This window comes from Heptranchias perlo, chromosome 2 (genome assembly GCF_035084215.1).
Source record: "Heptranchias perlo isolate sHepPer1 chromosome 2, sHepPer1.hap1, whole genome shotgun sequence".
NCBI lineage: Eukaryota > Metazoa > Chordata > Chondrichthyes > Hexanchiformes > Hexanchidae > Heptranchias > Heptranchias perlo.
This window is the reverse complement of record NC_090326.1, coordinates 161,992,476-162,015,123: the sequence shown is the minus strand read 5'-3', so window position 1 is coordinate 162,015,123 and position 22,648 is coordinate 161,992,476. Positions and strand designations below refer to the sequence as shown.

At 44.1% G+C, this 22,648-nt stretch overlaps 1 protein-coding gene across 1 annotated transcript in view; it reads right to left on the bottom strand.

The window, feature by feature from the left end:
- Positions 1–20,578, bottom strand: part of plcd1a (phospholipase C, delta 1a) — a 137,662-nt gene extending 117,084 nt beyond the window's left edge. The window contains exon 1 of the mRNA XM_067968351.1: positions 20,362–20,578. Coding sequence (XP_067824452.1) covers positions 20,362–20,389 — 28 coding nt within the window. The 5' untranslated portion in view covers positions 20,390–20,578. The remainder of the gene's footprint in view (positions 1–20,361) is intronic.
- Positions 20,579–22,648: the final 2,070 nt, after the last annotated feature.

Here is a 22,648-nt window from a genome sequence, read left to right as displayed (position 1 = left end):
AATTACATAGAAAATACAACATGGAAGCACGCCACTTGGCCCAACCGCACAGTGCTGGTGTTTATCAACAACAACAAATAGGAACAGGAGTAGGCCATTCAGCCCCTCATGCCTGCTCCGCCATTTGATAAGATCATGGTTGATCTGTGATCTAACTCCATATACCCGCCTTTGGCACATATCCCTTAATATCTTTGATTGCCAAAAAGCTATCTATCTCAGATTTAAATTTAGCAATTGAGCTAGTATCAATTGCCGTTTGCGGAAGAGAGTTCCAAACTTCTATCACCCTTTGTATGTAGAAATGTTTTCTAATCTCGCTCCTGAAAGGTCTGGCTCTAATTTTTAGACTGTGCCCCCTACTCCTAGAATCCCCAACCAGCGGAAATAGTTTCTCTCTATCCACCCTCACCGTTCCCTGAATATCTTATAAACTTCGATCAGATCACCCCTTAATCTTCGAAACTCTGGAGAATACAACCCCAATTTGTGTAATCTCTCCTCGTAACTTAACCCTTGAAGTCTGGGTATCATTCTAGTAAACCTAAGCTGCACTCCCTCCAAAGCCAATATGTCCTTCCGAAGGTGCGGTGCCCAGAACTGCTCACAGTACTCCAGGTGCGGTCTAACCAGGGTTTTGTATAGCTGCAGCATAACTTCTGCCCCCTTGTACTCTGGTCCTCTAGATATAAAGGCCAGCATTCCATTAGCCTTATTGATTATTTTCTGCACCTGTTCATGACACTTCAATGATCTATGTACCTGAACCCCTAAGTCCCTTTGGACATCCACTGTTTTTAAACTTTTTACCATTTAGAAAGTACCCTGTTCTATCCTTTTTTGATTCAAAGTGGATGACCTCACATTTGCCTACATTGAATTCCATTTGCCACAGTTTTGCCCATTCACCTAATCTATCAATATCCCTTTGTAATTTTATGTTCTCATCTACACTGCTTACAATGCCACCAATCTTTGTGTCATCAGTAAACTTAGATATGAGACTTTCTATGCCTTCATCTAAGTCGTTAATAAATATTGTGAATAATTGAGGCCCCAAGACAGATCCCTGTGGGACTCCACTAGTCACATCCTGCCAATGTGAGTACCTACCCATTATCCCTATTCTCTGTCGCCTTTCGCTCAGCCAACTTCCTAACCAAATCTGTACTTTTCCCTTGATTCCAAGGGCTTCTATCTTAGCTAACAGTCTCTTATGTGGGACCTTATCAAATGCCTTCTGGAAGTCCAAATAAATAACATCCATTGACATTCCCCTGTCCACTACTTTAGTCACCTCTTCAAAAAATTCAATCAGGTTTGTCAGGCACGACCTACCTTTCACAAATCCATGCCGGCTCTCTCTGATTAACTGAAAATTCTCGAGGTGTTCAGTCACCCTATCCTTAATTATAGACTCCAGCATTTTCCCCACAACAGATGTTAGGCTAACTGGTCTATAATTCCCTGGTTTCCCTCTCCTTTCTTAAAAAGCAGAGTGACATGTGCAATTTTCCAATCCAGGGGGACAGTTCCTGAATCTAGAGAACTTTGAAAGATTATAGTTAGGGCATCTGCAATGTGCTCACCTACTTCCTTTAAAACACTGGGATGGAAACCATCTGGTCCTGGGGATTTGTCACTCTTTAGTGCTACTATTTTCTTCATTATTGTTGCTTTACTTATGTTAATTTTATCGAGTCCCTGTCCCCGATTCAATATTAGTTTTCTTAGGATTTCCGGCATGCTATCCTCTTTTTCTACTGTAAATACTGACGCAAAGTAATTGTTCAACATGTCCGCCATTTCCCCATTGTCAATGACAATATCCCCACTTTCAGTTTTTATGGGGCCAACACTGCTCCTGACCACCGTCTTTTTCCTAATGTAACTATAAAAGTTCTTCGTTTTGGTTTTGATATCTCTTGCAAGTTTCTTTTCATACTCTCTTTTTGTAGCTCTTACTATCTGTTTTGTGACCCTTTGTTGATCTTTGTATCTTTCCCATTCGCCAGGATCTGTGCCATTTTTTGCCTTTTTGTATACCCTTTCCTTATGTCTTATACTGTCCCTTACCTCTTTAGTTGTCCATGGCTGTTTTTTTTGCAAGTAGAGTTCTTGCCCCTCAGGGGTATAAACCGATTCTGTATCACGTTAAATGTTTCTTTAAATATTTCCCACTGATCATCAGTCGTTTTACCCATTAACAGATTTGCCCAGTTTACTGTGGACAGTCTCTGTCTCATCCCATTGAAGTCGGCCTTGCCCAAGTCTAGAATCTTAGCAGCTGACTCACTTTTTTCCCTTTCAAACACTACGTTGAACTCGATCATGTTATGATCGCTATTGAATGGATGTTCGCATACAGTTACGCCGTTAACTAAATCTGGTTCATTACTCATTACTAAATCTAGTATGGCTTGCCCCCTTGTTGCCTCTAGGACATACTGCTGTAGGAAACTATCCCGGACACACTCAAGAAATTCACTACCTTTCTGACAGTTGCTAGTCTGCTTTTCCCAATCTATGTGAAGGTTAAAGTCCCCCATTAAGACCACTATGCCTTTCTTACATGCTTGTCTAATCTCTGCATTTGTACAATCTAGCACTTCACAGCTGCTGCCAGGAATCCTATACACAACTCTCATTATAGTCTTAGATCCTTTCCTATTTCTCAATAAGGTCTCTGTTGGCTGCTTACCTCTCGTTATATCCCCCTTTATCATTGAAGTGATTTCATCTCTAATCATTAAGGCTACTCCTCCCCCTCTTCCATTTTCCCTGTCTCTCCTGTAGACCTTATAACCCGGTATATTTAGTATATAGTAAATGTATGAAAACATCCCAAGGTGCTTCACAGGAGCGTAATCAGACAAAAATTGACACCGAGCAAAATAATGAGATATTAGGGTGGGTGACTAAAAACTTGGCCAAAGAGGTAAGTTTTAAGCAGCGTCTAAAAGGAAGAGAGAGAGGTGGAGAGGTTTTGGGAGGGAATTCCAGAGCTCAGGGCCTAGACGGCTGAATGCACGGCTGCCAATGGAAGGGCGAAGGAAGTGGGGGATGCGCAAGAGGCCAGAGTTGGAGGAACGCAGAGTTCTCGGACGGTTGTAGGGCGGGAGGAGGGAGGGGCGAGGCCATGGAGGGATTTAGACATAATGATGAGAATTTTAAAAATCGAGGCGTTGCCGGACCGGAAGCCAATGTTGGTCGGCGAGCACAGGGGCAATGGGTGAACGGGACTTGGTGTGGGTCAGAATACGGGCAGCAGAGCTTCAAACGAGCAGTCGACCTAATCCCGTGTGTGCCCACCTTTTCCCATATCCCTTCATGCCCTTTCCTTCAGCCACCTATCTAACCTATTCTTAAATGTTGACATGGTCTCTGCTTCAATCACTAATTATGGTTGTGCTTTCCACAGCCCCACGACCCTCTGTGTAAAAAAAGGTTTCTCCTGCTCTCCGTCCTAAATCTCTTACAGTTAATTTTACATCTGCCGCCCCTCATTCTCGACCACTCAACCACTGCAAACAGTCTCTTTCTATCTACTATCACCCGTTCATCATTTCAAACACCTCCATCGAGCTACCCTGTAATGTCCTCTGTTCTAATGAAAAGAGTCCCAATTTTTCAAGTCTCCTTTTGTACTGTGTTTTCTCACACCAGGCAGCATCGTAGTGAATCTGTGCTGTACCCCCTCCGGTGCCTCAGCATCCTTCCTATAATGTGGAGCTCAAAACTGCGCACATTATTTCAGCTGTGGCCGTACTAAGGTTTTATACAGGTAGGATTGAGGACATTCCTCTGAGGAACTCCTGTAGTGGTGTCCGGAGACTGCAATGGTTGACCTCCGTCAGACAGAACGGAGGTGAACATTAGGTCGAGGAAGGTGGCTAAGAGGTAGGGGTGGGTGGAATCAGCATACTTTTGGAAGCTGACCCATTGCCTGCAGATGATGTCATTGAGCGGCATCTTGTACACGAGGAAGAGAAAGGACCAGAGGATAAATCCCTGGGAGGATTCTGGAGGCGTTGAGGGGGCGCAGGAAGAGATGCCATTTGGGGGGAGATACACTAGTTAGGTGTGGACAGGTGGGACAGGAACCACAAGAAACATAGAAACATAGAAAATAGGAGCAAGAGTAGGCCATTCGGCCCTTTGGGCCTGCTCCACCATTCAAAATGATCATGGCTGATCGTCTAACTCTGTACCCTGTTCCCGCTTTTTCCCCATATCCCTTGATCCCTTTAGCATTAAGAAATATACCTATCTCCTTCTTGAATATATTTAATGACTTGGCCTCCACTGCCATCTGTGGTAGAGAATTCCACAGGTTCACCACCCTCTGAGTGAAGAAATTTCTCCTCATCTCGGTTCTAAATGGCATCCTGAGACTGTGACCCCTGGTTCTGGACTCTCCAGCCATCGGGAACATCCTCCCTGCATTTAGTCTGTCTAGTCTTGTTAGATTTTATATGTTTCGATGAGATCACCTCTCATTCTTCTAAACTCTATTGAATATAGGCCTAGTCGACCCAATCTCTCCTCATACATCAGTCCTGCCATCCCAGGAATCAGTCTGGTAAACCTTCGTTGCACTCCCTCCATGGCAAGGATATCCTTCCTCAGATAAGGAGACCGAAACTCCACACAATACTCCAGATGTGGTCTCACCAAGGTCCCATACAACTGCAGTAAGACATCCCTGCTCCTGTACTCAAATCTTCTTGCAATGAAGGCCAACATACCATTCGCCTTCCTAAATGCTTGCTGCAACTGAATGCTCGCTTTCAGCGACTGGTGTACAAGGACACCCAGGTCTTATACAAGAAGTCAGTCCCACAGCGCTGTACATCAGAGAAGAGGTGATAGGGGAGGATGGCAATGGTCAGTCATATCAAATGCTGGGGGAAATTTGAGAAGGACAAGGAGGGATAATGCACCATGGTCTTGGACATAGAGGACATCATTCACGACTCTGGCCAAGGCTGTTTCATTGCTCTTGGCAAAGAGGAAACTGGATTGAAGGGATTTGAACAGGGCGCTTTAGGTGAGGTGGCTGTGCAGCTAGGACGCCACGAGCCCTAGAAAGATCGATGGATATTTGGACACTAAGGGAATCAAGGGATATGGGGATAGGGCGGGAAAGTGGAGTTGCGGGAGAAGATCAGCCATGATCTTACTGAATAGTGGAGCAGGCACAAATGGCCATATGACCTACTGTTGCTCCTATTTCTTATGTTCTTGGATACGGAGAGGGGGGACCCGAGCAGATACGGAGAGGGGGGACCCAGGCAGATACGGGCGGATACGGAGAGGGGGGACAGCAACAAGGTCACATCCATCATTTTTAACACATTAAATTTTAAAATTCTTGGGCGTAGTGAGTCATTGAGCTGGAGATTTAAACCAACACAGCAACACATCATTAAAATGCCAGGCGCTGTGATTATCTTTGAGTCTGACTTAATCCTAATGATCAGGTTTAGGTTTTCTTATGTTTCTGTTGTTGGCTGGGGCAGCTTTTTCAAAGGAAATTGGTTGCTAGATAGGTTGCTACACCTTACATGTAATTGCTGTGTGATAACAGTACGTAGAAATACATAGAAGTTACAACACAGAAACAGGCCATTCATCCCAACCGGCCCATGTTGGTGTTCACCTTCCATGGGAGTAAATAGTCCAAATGATTTTTACCCACCCCGTTCCCATGTCTCTTCATCCACCTATCTAATCTCATCTTGAATGTTGATATAGTTTCTGCCTCAACCACTAACCCAGGAAGTGAATTCCACAGCCTCACAACTCTCTGTGTAAAGAAGTTTCTCTTGTTCTCTGTTCTGAATCTCTTACATTTAATCTTGTACCTGTGGCCCTGTGTTCCAAACCCCTCAACTACTGAAAGCAGTCTGTTTCTACCCACCCTGTCCTTTCATTATTTAAAACACTCTTATTATATCACACCGCCATCTGCATTGTTCGAACGAAAAAGCCAATTTTTCAAGTCTTTCTTTGTATTTGTAACAAGCAGCATCCTAGTGAATCCACGCTGTACTCTCTCTAAAGCCTCAATGCCCTTCCTATAGTGCGGAGCCCAATAACTAGGGCTGTAGGTAGGGATTTAAACTAAAAAGGTGGGGTGGGGGGGGGGGGGAGGAGTCAAGTGAAGGGAAATTTAGAAATCTAATGAGGAAAGTCAAGGCAACAGAGCAATATAGGGATTTGGGTGAAGATAAGCAGAGAGTAGCAGGAAGGGACAGGGAGTTTACCAATAATAGTGCATCAGCAAATAACGTCAAAACAGGAAAAAAATGGTAAAAAGTCAAAATTAAAGGCTCTTTATCTGAACGCATGGAACATTTGTAACAAGATAGATGAATTAGTTGCCCAAATAGACATAAATAGGTTTGATCTAGTAGCCATCACAGAGACATGGTTGCAAAGTGTGGAGATGCCGGTGATGGACTGGGGTGGACAAATGTAAGGAATCTTACAACACCAGGTTATAGTCCAACAATTGTTGGACTATAACCTGGTTGCAAAGTGACCAAGGTTGGGATCTAAATATTCCAGGGTATATGACGTTTAGAAAAGACAGACAGAATGGAAAGAGAGGGGGAGTAGCCCTAATAATAAAGGATGACATAAGGACAGTGGTGAGAAAGGATCTCGGCTCGGAACATCAGGGAGTAGAATATGGGTGGAAATAAGAAATAACAAGGGGTAGAAAACACTGATGGGAGTAGTTTTAGGCTCCCAAATAGTAGCAATACCATTGGACATAGTATTAATCATGAAATAATAGGAGCTTGTAACAAAGCTAATGCAGTAATCGTGGGGGACTTTAATCTTCATATAGACTGGGCAAATCAAATTGGCAAACGTGGTTTGGAGGATGAGTTCATGGTTTCCTAGAGCAATACGTCACGGAACCAACCAGGAACAGGCTATTTTAGATCTTACATTAAGTAATGAGACGGGGTTAATTAATAATCTCACAGTAAGAGAGCCTCTGGAGAACAGTGATCATAATATGATAAAATTTCACATTGAGTTTGAGAGTGACGTACTTAAGTCAGAAACTAGAGTCTTAAACTTAAATAAAGCTAATTATATCGGTATGAGGGGCAAGTTGGCTAAGATTGGGAAATTAAATTAAAGGGTTTGATGGTTGAAAAACAATGGCAAACATTTAAAGAAATATTTCAATATTTTCAACAAATATACATCCCATTAAGAAATAAAAACTCCACAGGAAAAGTGATCCACCCGTGGCTAACTGAAGAAGTTAAAGATAGTATTAGAGTAAAAGAATAGGCTTACAATGTTGCCAAAAAGAGTAGTAAGCCTGGGGATTGGGAGAGTTTTAGAAACCAGCAAAGGATGACCAAAAAAATTGATAAAAAAAGAGAGAAAATAGAATATGAAAGTAAACTAGCAAGAAATATAAAAACGGATTGTAAGAGCTTCTACAAGTATGTAAAAAGGAAGAGAGTAACAAAAGTAAATGTTGGTCCCTTAGAGGCTGAGACAGGAGAAATTATAATGGGGAAATCAGGAAATGGCAGATGTGTTAAACAAATATTTTGTATCTGCCTTCACAGTAGAAGACACAAAAACCATTCCAGAAATAGTGGGGAACCAAGGGTCTAATGAGAGTGAGGAACTTAAAGTAATTAATATCACTAGAGAAAAAGTACTTGAGAAACTAATGGGACAAAAAGCCGATAAATCCCCTGGACCTGATGGCCTACACCCGAGGGTTCTAAAAGAGGTGGCTGCAGAGACAGTGGATGCATTGGTTATGATCTTCCAAAATTCCCTAGATTCTAGAACGGTCCCAGCAGATTGGAAGGTAGCAAATGTGACCCCGCTATTCAAGAAAGGAGGGAAGAGAGAAAACAGGGAACTACAGACCAGTTAGTCTGATATCAGTAGTCAGGAAAATGCTGGAATCCATTATTAAGGAAGTGGTACCGGGGCACTTAGAAAATCATAATAGGATTAGGCAGAGTCAACATTATTTTATGAAAGGGAAATCGTGTTTGACAAACCTATTAGAGTTTTTTGAGGATGTAACTAGCAGGGTAGATAACAGAGAACCAGTGGATGTCGTATATTTGGATTTTCAAAAGGCATTCGATAAGGTGCCACATAAAAGGTTGTTACACAAGATAAGGGCTCATGGGTTTGGGGGTAACATATTAGCATGGATAGACGATTGGAAAAGAGAGTAGGGATAAACGGATCATTCCCAGGTTGGCAGGCTATAACTAGTGGGTACCACATGAATCGGTGCTTAGGCCTCAGCTATTTACAATCTACATTAATGACTTAGATGAAGGGACTGAGTGTAATGTATCCAAGTTTGCTGACAATACAAAGCGAGGTGGGAAAGTAAGCTGAGGAGGACACAAAGAGTCTGCAAAGGGATATAGACAGGTTAAGCAAATGGGCAAGAAGGTGGCAGATGGAGTATAATGTGAGGAAATGTGAGGTTATTCAGTTTGGTAGGAAGAATAGAAAAACAGAATATTTTTTAAAATGGTGAGAAACTATTAAGTGTTGGTGTTCAGAGAGACTTGAGTGTCTTCGTACAAGAAACACAAAATGTTAGCATGCAGGTACAGCAAGCGATTAGGAAAGCAAATGGAATGTTGGCCTTTATTGCAAGGAGGTTGGAGTACATGAGTAAGGAAGGTTTACTACAATTGTACAGGTCTTTGGTGAGAGCTCACCTGGAATACTATGTACAGTTTTGGCCTCATTATCTAAGGAAGGATATACTTGCCTCAGAGGTGGTGCATCGAAGGTTCACTGGATTGATTCCTGGGATGAGAGGGTTGTCCTTTGAGGTGGGTTGAGTAGAATGGGCCTATACTCTCTGGAGTTTAGAAGAATGAGAGGTGATCTCATTGAAACATAAAAGATTATGAGGGGGCTTGACAGGGTAGACGCTGAGAGGTTATTTCCCATGGCTGGAGAGTCTAGAACTAGAAGGCAAAGTCTCAGGATAAGGGGTCGGCCATTTAAGACTGAGATGAGGAGGAATTTCTTCACGCAGAGGGTTGTGAATCTTTGGAATTCTCTACCCCAGAGGGCTGTGGATGCTGAGTCATTGAGTATATTCAAGGCTGAGATAGACAGATTTCTGGACTCTAGGGGAATCAAGGGATATGGGGATTGGGCAGGTAAATGGAGTTGAGGTCGAAGATCAGCCATGATCTTATTGAATGGTGGAGCAGGCTCGAGGGACCATGTGGCCTACTCCAGCTCCTATTTCTTATGTTCTTATGTAATACTGCACACAATACCCTAACTTAGGTCCTATTAACGTTTTATATAGGCTCATCATTACCTCTTGGTTTTTATATTCTAGTGATAAAACCCGGAATTCCATCAGCTTATTTTACAGCCTTATCAACCTGTGGTGCTGCCTTTAATGTCCTGTGAACCTATACCCCCAAATCCCTCTGCTCTTCCACAGCACTGAGCCTGCTTCCATTCAGAGTATAATTACTGCCGTTTCTTTATATCACCTCACATTTACTGACATTGGATTCCATTTTAGCCCATTCCCCCATCTCATCAATATCCCTTTGCAGCTTCCTTCGGTCCGAAACAATTAATTCTACCTCCGATTTTGGTATCACCTGCAAATTTCAACACCACTCACTCTGGGGCTATAACCAAATAATTGATAAACACAGTGGCCCCAGAACTGAACCCTGTGGGACACCACTACCCACTTCTAACCATGCTGAAAAACTGGCCTTAACTCATATACTTTATTTTTTCCCCTTTCTAACCATTTTTTAAAGCCAGTTGGCTATGCTCCTTCTAATGCTATACCATTTAATCTTCTCTAGTTATCTCCCGTGTGGCACTTTGTCAAAGGCTTTCCTAAAGTCCATATACAGTACATCCACTGCAGGTCCCCCATCTGCCGTGTCGGTTAGCTGCTCAAAGAGTTCTATGAGGTTTGCCAAGCACGTTTGTCACTTTTCAAATCCATGCTGCCTACTTTTAACTACTTCTGACTGTTCTCTCATTATCTCGATATATGATAAATTTGTCCTTCAATAAATACCCTAATATTTTTCCTACCATACTAAGCTAACCTGGCTGGAATTACCCCGATTAGCTCCTTTTTAAAAAAAAGAGTACAACATTGGCCAGTCTCCAGTCCTCTGGCACAAATCCAAACGGAATAGAATCATAGAATGGTTACAGCATAGAAGGAGGCCATTTGGCCCATCGAGTCCATGCCGGCTCACTGTGCGAGCAATCCAGCTAGTCCCACTCCCCCGCCCTTTCCCCGTAGCCCTGCAAATTTTTATCTTTAAAGTACTTATCCAGTTCCCTTTTGAAGGCCATGATTGAATCTGCTTCCACCACCCCCTCAGGCAGTGCATTCCAGATCATAACCACTCGCTGTGTAAAAAAGTTTTTCCTCATGTCGCCTTTGGTTCTTTTGCCAATCACCTTAAATCTGTATCCTCTGGTTCTTGACCCTTCCGCCAATGGGAACAGTTTCTCTACATCTACCTTGTCTAGATCCCTCATGATTTTGAATACCTCTATCAAATCTCCTCGCAACCTTCTCTGCTCTAAGGAGAACCACCCCAGCTTCTCCAGTCTATCCACGTAACTAAAGTCCTTAATCCCTGGAATCATTCTAGTAAATCTTTTCTGCACCCTCTCTAAGGCCTTCACATCTTTCCTAAAGTGCGGTGCCCAGAATTGGAATTATGGCTGAACCAATGTTTTTTAAAGGTTCATCATGACTTCCTTGCTTTTGTACTCTATGCCTCTATTTATAAAGCCCAGGATCCTGTATGCTTTCTTAACCGCTTTCTCAACCTGCCCTGCCACCTTCAACGATTTGTGCACATATACCCCCAGGTCTCTCTGTTCCTGCATCCCTTTTAGAATTGTACCCATTAGTTTATATTGCCTCTCCTCGTTCATCCTACCAAAATGTATAATTTTGCACTTTTTTGTGTTAAATCTAATCTGCCATGTGTCCGCCCATTTCATCAGCCTGTCTATGTCCTCTTGAAGTCTATCACTATCATCCTCACTGTTCACTACACTTCCAAGTTTTGTGTCATCTGCAAATTTTGAAATTATGTCCTGTACTCCCAAGTCCAAATCACTAATATATAATCAAAAAATTACCGCCCCATCAGTCTACTCTCAATCATCAGCAAAGTGATGGAAGGTGTCGTCGACAGTGCTATCAAGCGGCACTTACTCACCAATGCTCACTGATGCTCAGTTTGGGTTCCGCCAGGACCACTCGGCTACAGACCTCATTACAGCCTTGGTCCAAACATGGACAAAAGAGCTGAATTCCAGAGGTAAGGTGAGAGTGACTGCCCTTGACATCAAGGCAGCATTTGACCGAGTGTGGCACCAAGGAGCCCTAGTAAAATTGAAGTCAATGGGAATCAGGGGGAAAACTTTCCAGTGGCTGGAGTCATACCTAACATAAAGGAAGATGGTAGTGGTTGTTGGAGGCCAATCATCTCAGCCCCAGGACATTGCTGCAGGAGTTCCTCAGGGCAGTGTCCAAGGCCCAACCATCTTCAGCTGCTTCATCAATGACCTTCCCTCCATCATAAGGTCAGAAATGGGGATGTTCGCTGATGATTGCACAGTGTTCAGTTCCATTCGCAACCCCTCAAATAATGAAGCAGTCCGAGCCCGCATGCAGCAAGACCTGGACAACATCCAGGCTTGGGCTCATAAGTGGCAAGTAACATTCGCGCCAGACAAGTGCCAGGCAATGACCATCTCCAACGAGAGTGTCTAAACACCTCCCCTTGACATTCAACGGCATTACCATCGCCAAATCCCCCACCATCAAGATCCTGGGGGGTCACCATTGACCAGAAACTTAACTGGACCAGCCATATAAATACTGTGGCTGCAAGAGCAGGTCAGAGGCTGGGTATTCTGCGGCAAGTGACTCACCTCCTGACTCCCCAAAGCCTTTCCACCATCTACAAAGGCACAAGTCAGGAGTGTGATGGAATACTCTCCACTTGCCTGGATGAGTGCAGCTCCAACAACACTCAAGAAGCTCGACACCATGCAGGACAAAGTAGCCCGCTTGATTGGCACCCCATCCACCACCCTAAACATTCACTCCCTTCACCACTGGTGCACAGTGGCTGCAGTGTGTACCATCCACAGGATGCACTGCAGCAACTCGCCAAGGCTTCTTCGACAAACCCGCGACCTCTACCACCTCGAAGGACAAGGGCAGCAGGCACATGGGAACAACACCACCTGCACGTTCCCCTCCAAGTCACACACCATCCCAACTTGGAAATATATCACCGTTCCTTCATCGTCGCTGGGTCAAAATCCTGGAACTCCCTTTCTAACAGCACTGTGGGAGAACCTTCACCACACGGACTGCAGCGGTTCAAGGAGGCAGCTCACCACCACCTTCTCAAGGGCGATTAGGGATGGGCAATAAATTCTGGCCTCGCCAGCAATGCCCACATCCCATGAACAAATTTTAAAAAAGCAGTGGTCCCAGCACCGACCCCTGGGGAACACCAATGTATACCTTCCTCTAGTCCGAAAAACAACCGTTCACCACTTCTCTCTGTTTCCTGTCACTTGCCAATTTCGTATCCATGCTGCCACTGCCCCCTTTTATTCCATTTGCTTCAACTTTGCTGACAAGCCGATTATGTGGCACTTTATTAAATGCCTTTTGAAAGCCCATATACACCACGTCAACTGCATTGCCCTCATCCACCCTCTCTGTTACCTCATCAAAAAACTCTATCAGGTTAGTTAAACATGATTTGCCTTTAACAAATTCCTGCTGGCTTTCCCTAATCAATCCACACTCCTCCAAGTGACTGTTAATTCTGACCCGGATTATTGTTTCTAAAAGTTTCCCCACCACCGAGGTTAAACTGACTGGCCTATAGTTGCTGGGTTTATCCTTACACCCTTTTTTGAACAAGGGTGTAACATTTGCAATTCTCCAGTCCTCTGGCACCACCCCCGTATCTAAGGATGATTGGAAGATTATGGCCAGTACCTCCGCAATTTCCACCTTTACTTCCCTCAGCAACCTAGGGTGCATCCCATCCAGACCAGGTGACTTATCTACTTTATGTACAGCTAGCCTTTCTAGTACCTCTTCTTTATCAATTTTTAGTCCATCCAGTATCTCAACTTCCTCTTCTTTTACTGTGACTTTGGCAGCATCTTCATCCTTGGTAAAGACAGATGCAAAGTACTCATTTAGTACCTCAGCCATGCCCTCTCCATTTTGGTCCCTAATCGGTCCCACCTCTCTTCTTACTACCCGTTTATCATTTATATGCCTATTGAAGACTATCATTTATATGCCTATTGAAGACTTTTGGGTTCCCTTTTATGTTAGTTGCCAGTCTATTCTCATACCCTCTCTTTGCCCCTCTTCTTTCCTTTTTCACTTCCCCCGAGCTTTCCATATTCAGCCTGATCCTCACTTGTGTTAACAACCTGACATGTCATACGCACCCTTTTTTCCATTTCATCTTACTCTCTATCTCTTTTGTCATCCAGGGAGCTCTGGCTTTAGTTGCCCTACCCTTCCCCCTCGTGGGAATGTACCTAGACTGTACCCGAACCATCTCCTCTTTAAAGGCCGCACATTGTTCAATTACAGTTTTGCCTGTCAATCTTTGATTCCAATTTACCCGGGCCAGACCTGTTCTCAACCCACTGAAATTGGCCCTCCTCCAATTAAGTATTTTTACTCTAGATTGCTCCTTGTCCTTTTCCATCACTAATCTAAACCTTTTGATACTATGATTGCTGTTCCCTGAATGTTCCCCCACTGCCACTTGCTTCATTCGACCCACCTCATTCCCCAGAACCAGATCCAGCAATATCTCCTTACTAGTTGGGCCGGAAATGTACTGGTCAAGAAAGTTCTCCTGAACACACTTCAGAAATTCTTCCCCCTCTCTGCCCTTTACACTATTACTATCCCAGTCTATATTAGGATAATTGAAGGCCCCCATTATCACTACTCTTTGGTTCTTGCACCTCTCTGTAATTTCCCTGCAAATTTGCTCCTCTATATCCTTCCCACTAGTTGGTGGTCTATCGAATACACCCAGTAGTGTAATGGCACCTCTATTGTTTCTTAACTCCAACCAAATAGATTCTGTCCTTGACCCCTCCAGGACATCCTCTCTGTCCAGAACTACAATATTCTCCTTAATCAATACTGCCATCCCCTTCCTTTCTTTCCTTCCCTATTTTTCCTGAACACCTTGTAACCAGGAATATTTAGTACCCAATCCTGCCCTTTTTTGAGCCAGGCCTCGGTTATCGCCACGACATCATATTCCCATGTGGCTCTTCGTGCCTGCAGCTCACCAACCTTGTTCACCACCTCAAATATAATTTGTAAGTCGTCTGCAATTTCTTCCCTCACCTCCCCCAGGATCCTAGGGTGTGTCCTGTTGGGCCCTAGCACATGTCTTCCTTTAGCTTAATTAACACCAAAAATTTTTTGTTTATCCATCATGATCTCACCCTCAACCGTTTCAGAATTCACCTCCTCTCTGATATCCTTCTCTTTAGTAAAGACTGATGGAAAGTAATTATTAAATACCTCCGCTATTTATTGATCACCATCTACAAATTGACAATCCTCTCCCCTCAGGGGTCCCACCTCGCTTATAAGAAGTCTCTCTTCACTGATGTACTTGCATTTGTGGCTGTGTGGAAAACATTAATATTTATTCAGGATCCAGTTAGCTTACGTTATTGGGGGTTGATGGTAGATTCTTTCATTCTGGATGAATGAGCTAATTTGGGCTCAAATGGCTCCCCTCATCTGAATCTGGCTTGTGTACCCAGCGCTCAAGGGGACTTTGCACAGGATGGTATTCTCCCCTGGGGAACTATCCCAGACACAACCCCAAAAAAGGGTTTCCGAAGAGTTGCAAGAGCTTTGAATGACAACATTGTGAGACAGTGTTGAGGAGAGTTGCTCGTCCCATATTAAGAACATAAGAAATAGGAGCAGGTGTAGGCCAATCGGCCCCTCGAGCCTGCTCCGCCATTCAATAAGATCATGGCTGAAATTGCACTGAGTGGATTAATTGCAGAGTCAATTCTCTCTCACCCAGTTGTACAATGTCATGGAAGATCGGTGCGCTCTGGCCATTAGGACTGGCACAACATTGCTAATGTTTTGGTGAAGAAGACTGCAAGTTCTTGGATAGAATGGAGTGGGGGGGGGGTGGGGGAAGGGAGGGGCTGGAGATCCAGCATTGACTCACTTGTTGTTACAAACCCAGTTTGTTTGGTGCTCTCTAGAGCGCACGACCACCTACAAAGGCTGGGAATTTCCTCAGAGCTGCTCCTGCTCCTCCGCGATAATTTCGTCGGAAGTGAGGAGAGGTCATGGCGGTGGCGGAGTGGAAGCAGCTTCAAGGAAATTCCCAGCCAAAGAGTTGGGTGGAGTGGGTCATCTGCATTAATTCTACAATTTGGAGCATAACCTAAATGGTACAATTTTAAAGGGGGTGCAGAAACAGAGAGACCTGGGGGTGTACGTGCATGGCAGGACAAGTTGAGAAGGTTGTTAAAAGGTCATATGGGATCCTGGGCTTTATTAATAGAGGCATAGAGTACAAAAGCAAGGAAGTTACACTAAACTTTTATAAAACACTGGCTAGGCCTCAGCTGGAGTATTGTGTTAAATTCTGGACACTACACTTTAGGAAGGATGTCAAGGCCTTAGAGAGGATGCAGAGGAGATTTACTGGAATGGTACCGGGGATGAGGGACTTCAGTTAGGTGGAGAGACTGAAGAAGCTGGGGTTGTTCTCCTCAGAGCAAAGAAGGTTACGGGGAGATTTGATAGAGATGTTCAAAAATCGAGAAGGGTTTTGTAATGAGTTGTAATGATTTGGGTGAAAGGACGGTGGAAGCAGATTCAATAGAAACTTTCAAAAGGGAACTGGATAAATACTTGAAGGGAAAAAAAATTGCAGGGCTATGGGACTAATTAGACGGCTCTTTCAAAGAGCCGGCACAGGCACACTGGGCTGAATGGCCTCCTTCTGTGCTGTAACTATGATTCTATAAACCTACGCCAAAGATAAATTGGAGCGACTTGTCCCATTTATCGCCCCCACTCACCCAGTAATTTATAGCCACAAAGTCTTTTGGAGGATCTGGCAACAGGAGAGGGGCCTTCGCTCCATTCAGCAGAACAGAGTTACTCCCTTCCCTGGCCGGCATGGCTGTAGTTGCTGATATGTTCCCTTGAACAGCATCCTCCTGGGCCTGGTCACTGTCCTCGTTCCAGTGCTTCTAGCCCCAAAGATCGATGTGTCAGAGCCAGAGTTTGAAGACAATCGCAGCCCGGGGAAAATGTACTGGGTGTTGATGCCTCTTGTTGGTGACTCCAGGGGAACCTACATTTGTTGAAGTGTGTGTCTCTGTTTCGTCTGTTTGTTTGGAAGCTCTGCGGTGGGCTTGGTCTCAGCTCATGTTCCAGCAACAGCCCGGTCGGGGCTCCAATGATATCACATCACCTCGGGTGCCACCAAACACCAAGGCTAGAGTTTCTGTCAACCCTAAACCTGACCCTAAAACAAGGATGAATTTCCTGCTAACCCCTAAATTGAACCCTAAAACAAAGCTGAACTTTCTACTAAGCTAATCGGAAAAACAAGGCTGGAGTTTTAGTCAACTGTAAAATCGAGACTAAAGTTAGCAGAAACCACAGTCTTGTTTTCAGGCTGTGTTTAAGATTAGTGAAGTTCTCATCTTGAATTAAAGTTATATTTAGCATTAACAGGTACTCTAACCGGAGTTTAATACTTATTAGCAAAACGATGCAATAACATTGCTAATCAAAAAAATACAACCTTTATTTTTCCATTTGGTGAGGGATGAACTATGTGCCATTTCCATCCCAGTGATATCACACACAAGTGATGCGTTTTAATTGATTACATCAGATTTTTTTCTCTGTAATCAAGTGACAAAGGATTTGACACACACGTGTCTCCTTTAAAATCCAGGTGTGGAATGGAGAGATCCAAACGATTGGTGGAAGGCGACAATTCCTCCGGCTGGCTGTTTTCACATTTAACGCTCCCAGCGCGGAGCAACAAATGCCGGGAGCACATATCAGGAAATTGGGCTGCACCTGAGTTGCACTGTAATATGAAATGAACGGACAGGAAAATCAAACCGCGCAGCCCCTGAACATCCAATATTTGCAAAGCTGTCGCCAGGAGTCCCAAACGGTGAAAGGTCACCACCGGTCACTATACATTGCCATATCAGAAACGGGTTCTTTTTGAACGTATTTGCTGTCTCACAGCACAGTGATTCTTCCTCCCCCTCCCCCATTTAATCAAAAAATATCAACATTAACTCTTAAGTACAAGTAATTTTTTACGCAACGGAGTCTGAAAACACCGGGGGTCCCTCATTTCAATCAGTAGAATGATCTTCTGGAGCAAGTGAGAGAGGGAAAGCAAAAGAAGGAAAACAAAATCGTTGCATTTATATAGCAACTTTCACAACCTCAGCGCTTTACAGCCAATGAAGTACTTTTGAAGTGTAGTCACTGTTGAAATGTAGGAAACGTGGCAGCCAATTTGCGCACAGCAAGATCCCACAAGCAGCGATGTGATAAATGACCAGATGATCTGTTTCAGCGATGCTGGGTGAGGGATAATTATTGGCCAGGACACCAGGGAACACTCACCTGCTCTTCTTCAAAATAGTGCCATTTGATCTTTTACATAGAACGTACAGCACAGAAACAGGCCATTCGGCCCAACAGGTCCATGCCGGTGTTTATGCTCCACATGAGCCTCCTCCCACCCTTCTTCATCTAATCCCAACATATCCTTCTATTCCTTTCTCCCTCATGTGTTTATCTAGCTTCCCCTGAAATGCATCTATGCTATTCACCTCAACTACTCCTTGTGGTAGCAAGTTCCACATTCTCACTACTCTCTGGGTAAAGAAATTTCTCCTGAATTCCCTATTGGATTGATTAATGACTACCTTATATTTATGGCCCCTGGTCCTGGTCTCTCCCACAAGTGGAAACATCTTCTCTACATCTACCCTTTTACATACACCTAAGAGGGCAGAGTGGGGCTTCGGTTTAACATCACATCCGAAAATCGGCACCTCTGACAGTGCAGCACTCCCTCAGTACTGCACCGGGAGTGTCGGCCTGGATTATGTGCTCAAGTCTCTGGAGTGGGGGTTTGAACCCCCAACCTTCTGACTAAGAGGCCAGAGTGCTACAACTGAGCCACGGCTAACAAGACTGATAGAGAAAAACTGTGGAGTCATTCAAGAGGCAGTTGGATGCTGTCACGGAAGGGTGAATAAGTTTTGTATGGTGGGATAAATTAGATGGACCCAATGCCTCAATCATCTATACTGGATAGTGTGGTCTTCAATTGGTGCTATTTAACCTCTTACAGCGTGAAATGTCGCCACCTGCAGTCCTGTCAGGAACTTTGCCGATCAGAGGGTGGGGGTGTGTGTGTGTGCACACAGGTATAACGCAGGCACACTAAACAACTAGACCGCCTTTAACTCTTACGAGATCAACAAACTCACTCCACGCCCACGGAGCTGCATTTTCTACCGAGATGTTTCCAGGGTGCGTACACAATCCATTCCATGAGTCCGGCCACACCGCTGATTGATGATGATGATGATGATGATAAATGGCCCTGGAGGCAAATTATTGTAACACCAAACAGGGACACGCCCCAGCAACCAGCTCAACGAGTTTGTGTCTAAAACGTGACACAACTCGTCCCTGCCTCCTCGTCTGGAGTGTGCGTGGACTCCCACATAAACCCAGAGCAAGTATAAAAAGTTTGTTAAGTTGGTTCGTTTTTTTTTAAAAAAGTAATTTTTAAAAAAAATGATGATTATTTTTTAAAGTTGAACGTTTGTGTGGGGGAATGCGTTGCCACTGGTAATGTCAACCGAGGTGGACCCAAGGCGGTGCCAGCCTCTTTGCGCGAAGCCACACAACCATCTGTGTCTTAATTTAAAGCGCAATCCTCTCGAATGTTTAAACGGAATCAACGAGTCACCGCTGGGTGATTTAAAGGAGGAAGGGGATGGTGCTTATAATGCACGAGTTTAACTGGAGATACCAGGCAGGAACACTGACCGCCCGGGTGCATTTTTTGTAAAGGTCGCCCTGGTGTGGTGGGGAAGGGGAAAAGCCAGCTGAGGCTTTCGAATTAATGCTTTTAAAAAAAAAAATATTATTATTATTCTGACAACCTTAACAAATGTATTTGAAAGTCAATATTTTTGTCATCCGACGTAAATCGGGGGGGGGGGGGGGGATGTTCGTTCAAAGCTAAAGCTCGGAGAGGCGCCTTCAGACTGAAGGAGGAAGACTTAATTGAAAAGAAGGGTTTCGAAGTTGCGCCCGGTCATCAGGAGGTGGGAGTGAATTTTGCAGGAATAGGAGATGAGCCGCATTCCAAATTCCACCCCCCCTCCCCCCAAAATACATCTTATTGTAAATACAGCAAAAGCATTTCTTTAAAAAATACTCAGCTCCCGTGACAGGGAACTTGTGATCTGACCCATTGCAGGCATATGTTATGATATCTCATTCAGTGGCCGGGCGGTGGGTCCTTGTCTCACAGGACCGTTCTGACACTTGCATACCGTTGCTTGATAAAAGGAATGTCACATTGCAACAAAAAAAAAACAGCAATTGGGACTATTGCAATACCCTCAGTACAACCAACTGAGCATGAAAAATAGAATTTATCATCAACGCGGCACTAGATTTTAACAACACGGTCTTGGATGGACCAATACCAGCATTCTGGGCACTCTCTCCACGCCCCCTCTCAAACGCATCGTCCACAACTGTACATTTCCCAGTTTAACCCAGGAAGAAACACGCGACGTGACAGGAAGGATATTTGTTTGGTTCAGAAAGATAGGAGCTTAACAAGTGACAACTTTAGGAGGAGAGAGAATAATTCACAGCACAAACGAGAGAGAGAATAATTCACAGCACAAACGAGAGAGAGAATAATTCACAGCACAAACGAGAGAGAGAATAATTCACAGCACAAACGAGAGAGAGAGGGGAAATCCTGATCACAACTCAATCTAAGGGGGCTTTGAAACTGACCCTTAATCATACCCAATACAGACAAAACATCAGAACAGACTGGTCTGTCTAAACATTAAAATGTTTTACGCTTTCACTCCTGAATACAACAAAAAACATTATAAATCATAAAGCCGGTGACTATTCTCCCTGCTCCCTTTTATATAAAGATTTTATAAACATACCATTGTCCATTCGACTCAACCCCAGCATCTTGATTTCCTAGCGCAGCACTGTGTGTGTGTGTTTTTTTTAAATCCACTTCTGCGAAGTTCCAAAGAAACCACCCGGGGGACCTTTAAATCGCTCGAGTCTACAGTTATTCCAAGAGGTGTTGGCGGGGAGGGAAGTCCCTTTGGAAGCGGCCGCTTTGACAGTGCAAGGTCGACTGGGCAATCCGCTTAACACCTTCTGATGGGTGAAACTGAACCCGCCTCTCCACTCCTCCTGCCTGTCTATCACTCGCCACATGTTAGGAAGGACTTCAAAAGGCACCACTCCCTCCTCCAAAGTCCAAGCCTCAGCACAGTTTAATAAATCATTCAAAATACATTTTATATATATATATATAGATAGATAATTTCACCGTTCAATTAATTATTTTTTTAAAAAAAGTACAAGGATTATTTACTTGGCCGTGCAAATGTCTGTCCCTTTGCCCATTGGCGCACCCGGCGACCTACGAAAGAAGATTTCATTGTCAGCAAGGCAACATTTTTTTCCTCTCCCCGGTGTATATCGTGAGCTAGAATAATAATACATAAATAAAATGAAATGAGGGGCATAGATAAGGTAGATAGTCAAAATCTTTTCCCAAAGGTAGGGGAGTCTATAACGAGGGGACATAGATTTAAGGTGAGAGGGGAGAGATACAAAAGGGTCCAGAGGGGCAATTTTTTCACTCAAAGGGTGGTGAGTGTCTGGAACGAGCTGCCAGAGGCAGTAGTAGAGGCGGGTACAATTTTGTCTTTTAAAAAGCATTTGGACAGTTACATGGGTAAGATGGGTATAGAGGGATATGGGCCAAGTGCAGGCAATTGGGACTAGCTTAGTGGTATAAACTGGGCGACATGGACATGTTGGGCCGAAGGGCCTGTTTCCATGTTGTAAACTTCTATGATTCTATGAAAATGAAACAGGGGGAAAGCAGTGAAAAGGACAGGCAGTTAACATTGATTGCAGGGACTTTTTATTTGTGTGTGTGTGTGTTATTCTTGCCAGTGGGGTATACATTGATTAAGGGAGAATATTATTCAAAATACATTTTTTAGTATGTATAGATATAGATAGATTATTTCACTGCTCAATTACAATTATACAAAGCTCTGGTTAGACCCCCGTCTGGAGATACTGCATTCAGTTCCGCGCACCGCACCTCAGGAAGGATATATTGGCCTTGGAGGGGATGCAGTGTAGATTCACCAGAATGATACCGGGGCTAAAAGGGTTAAATTGTGAGGACAGGGTTGTATAAATTTGGCTTGTATCCCCTTGAGTATAGAAGATTGAGGGGTGATCTAATCGAGGTGTTTAAAATGATTCACAAGGGTCCAAAAAAAGAGAAACGATTTCCTCTGGTGGGAGTCCAGAACAAGGGGGCACAATCTTAAAATTAGACCAAGGCCGTTCAGGGGTGATGTTGGGAAGCACTTCTTCACACAAAGGGTGGTGGAAATCTGGAACTCTCTCCGCCTCCCTCACCCCCCAAAGGCTGTGGATGCTGGGGATCAATTGGGGCTTTCAAGCCTGAGATTGATAGATTTTTGTTAGGTATGAGTATCAAGGAATGTGGAGCAATGGCAGGTAAATGGAGTTGAGGTACAGTTCAGCCATGATATTGAATGGTGATGCAGGCTAGAGGGGCTGAATGGCCTCCTCCTGTTCCGAATGATCATATGTTCCCAGCAAACCCTAACACCCTAAACCCAACCACTAACTATAACACACCGTAACAACCTAACCCCAACCCCTAACCCCTAACCCCAACAAACCGTATTCCCCTAACTCCTACAAACCGTATTCCCCTAACTCCTAACCCCAACACACCTTAACCCCTAACTCCTAACCCTAACACACCTTAACCCCTAACTCCTAACCCTAACACACCTTAACCCCTAACTCTAACACACCTTAACCCCTAACTCTAACACACCTTAACCCCAACTCCTAACCCTAACACACCTTAACCCCTAACTCTAACACACCTTAACCTCTAACTCTTAACCCTAACACATCTTAACCCTGACACACCTTAACCCCTAACTCCTAACTCTAACACACCTTAACCCCTAACTCCTAACCCTAACACACCTTAACCCCTTAACTCCTAACCCTAACACACCTTAACCCCTTAACTCCTAACCCTAACACACCTTAACCCCTAACTCCGAACCCACCTTAACCCCTAACTCTTAACCCTAACACAACTTAACCCCTAACTCCTAACCCTAACACACCTTAACCCCTAACTCC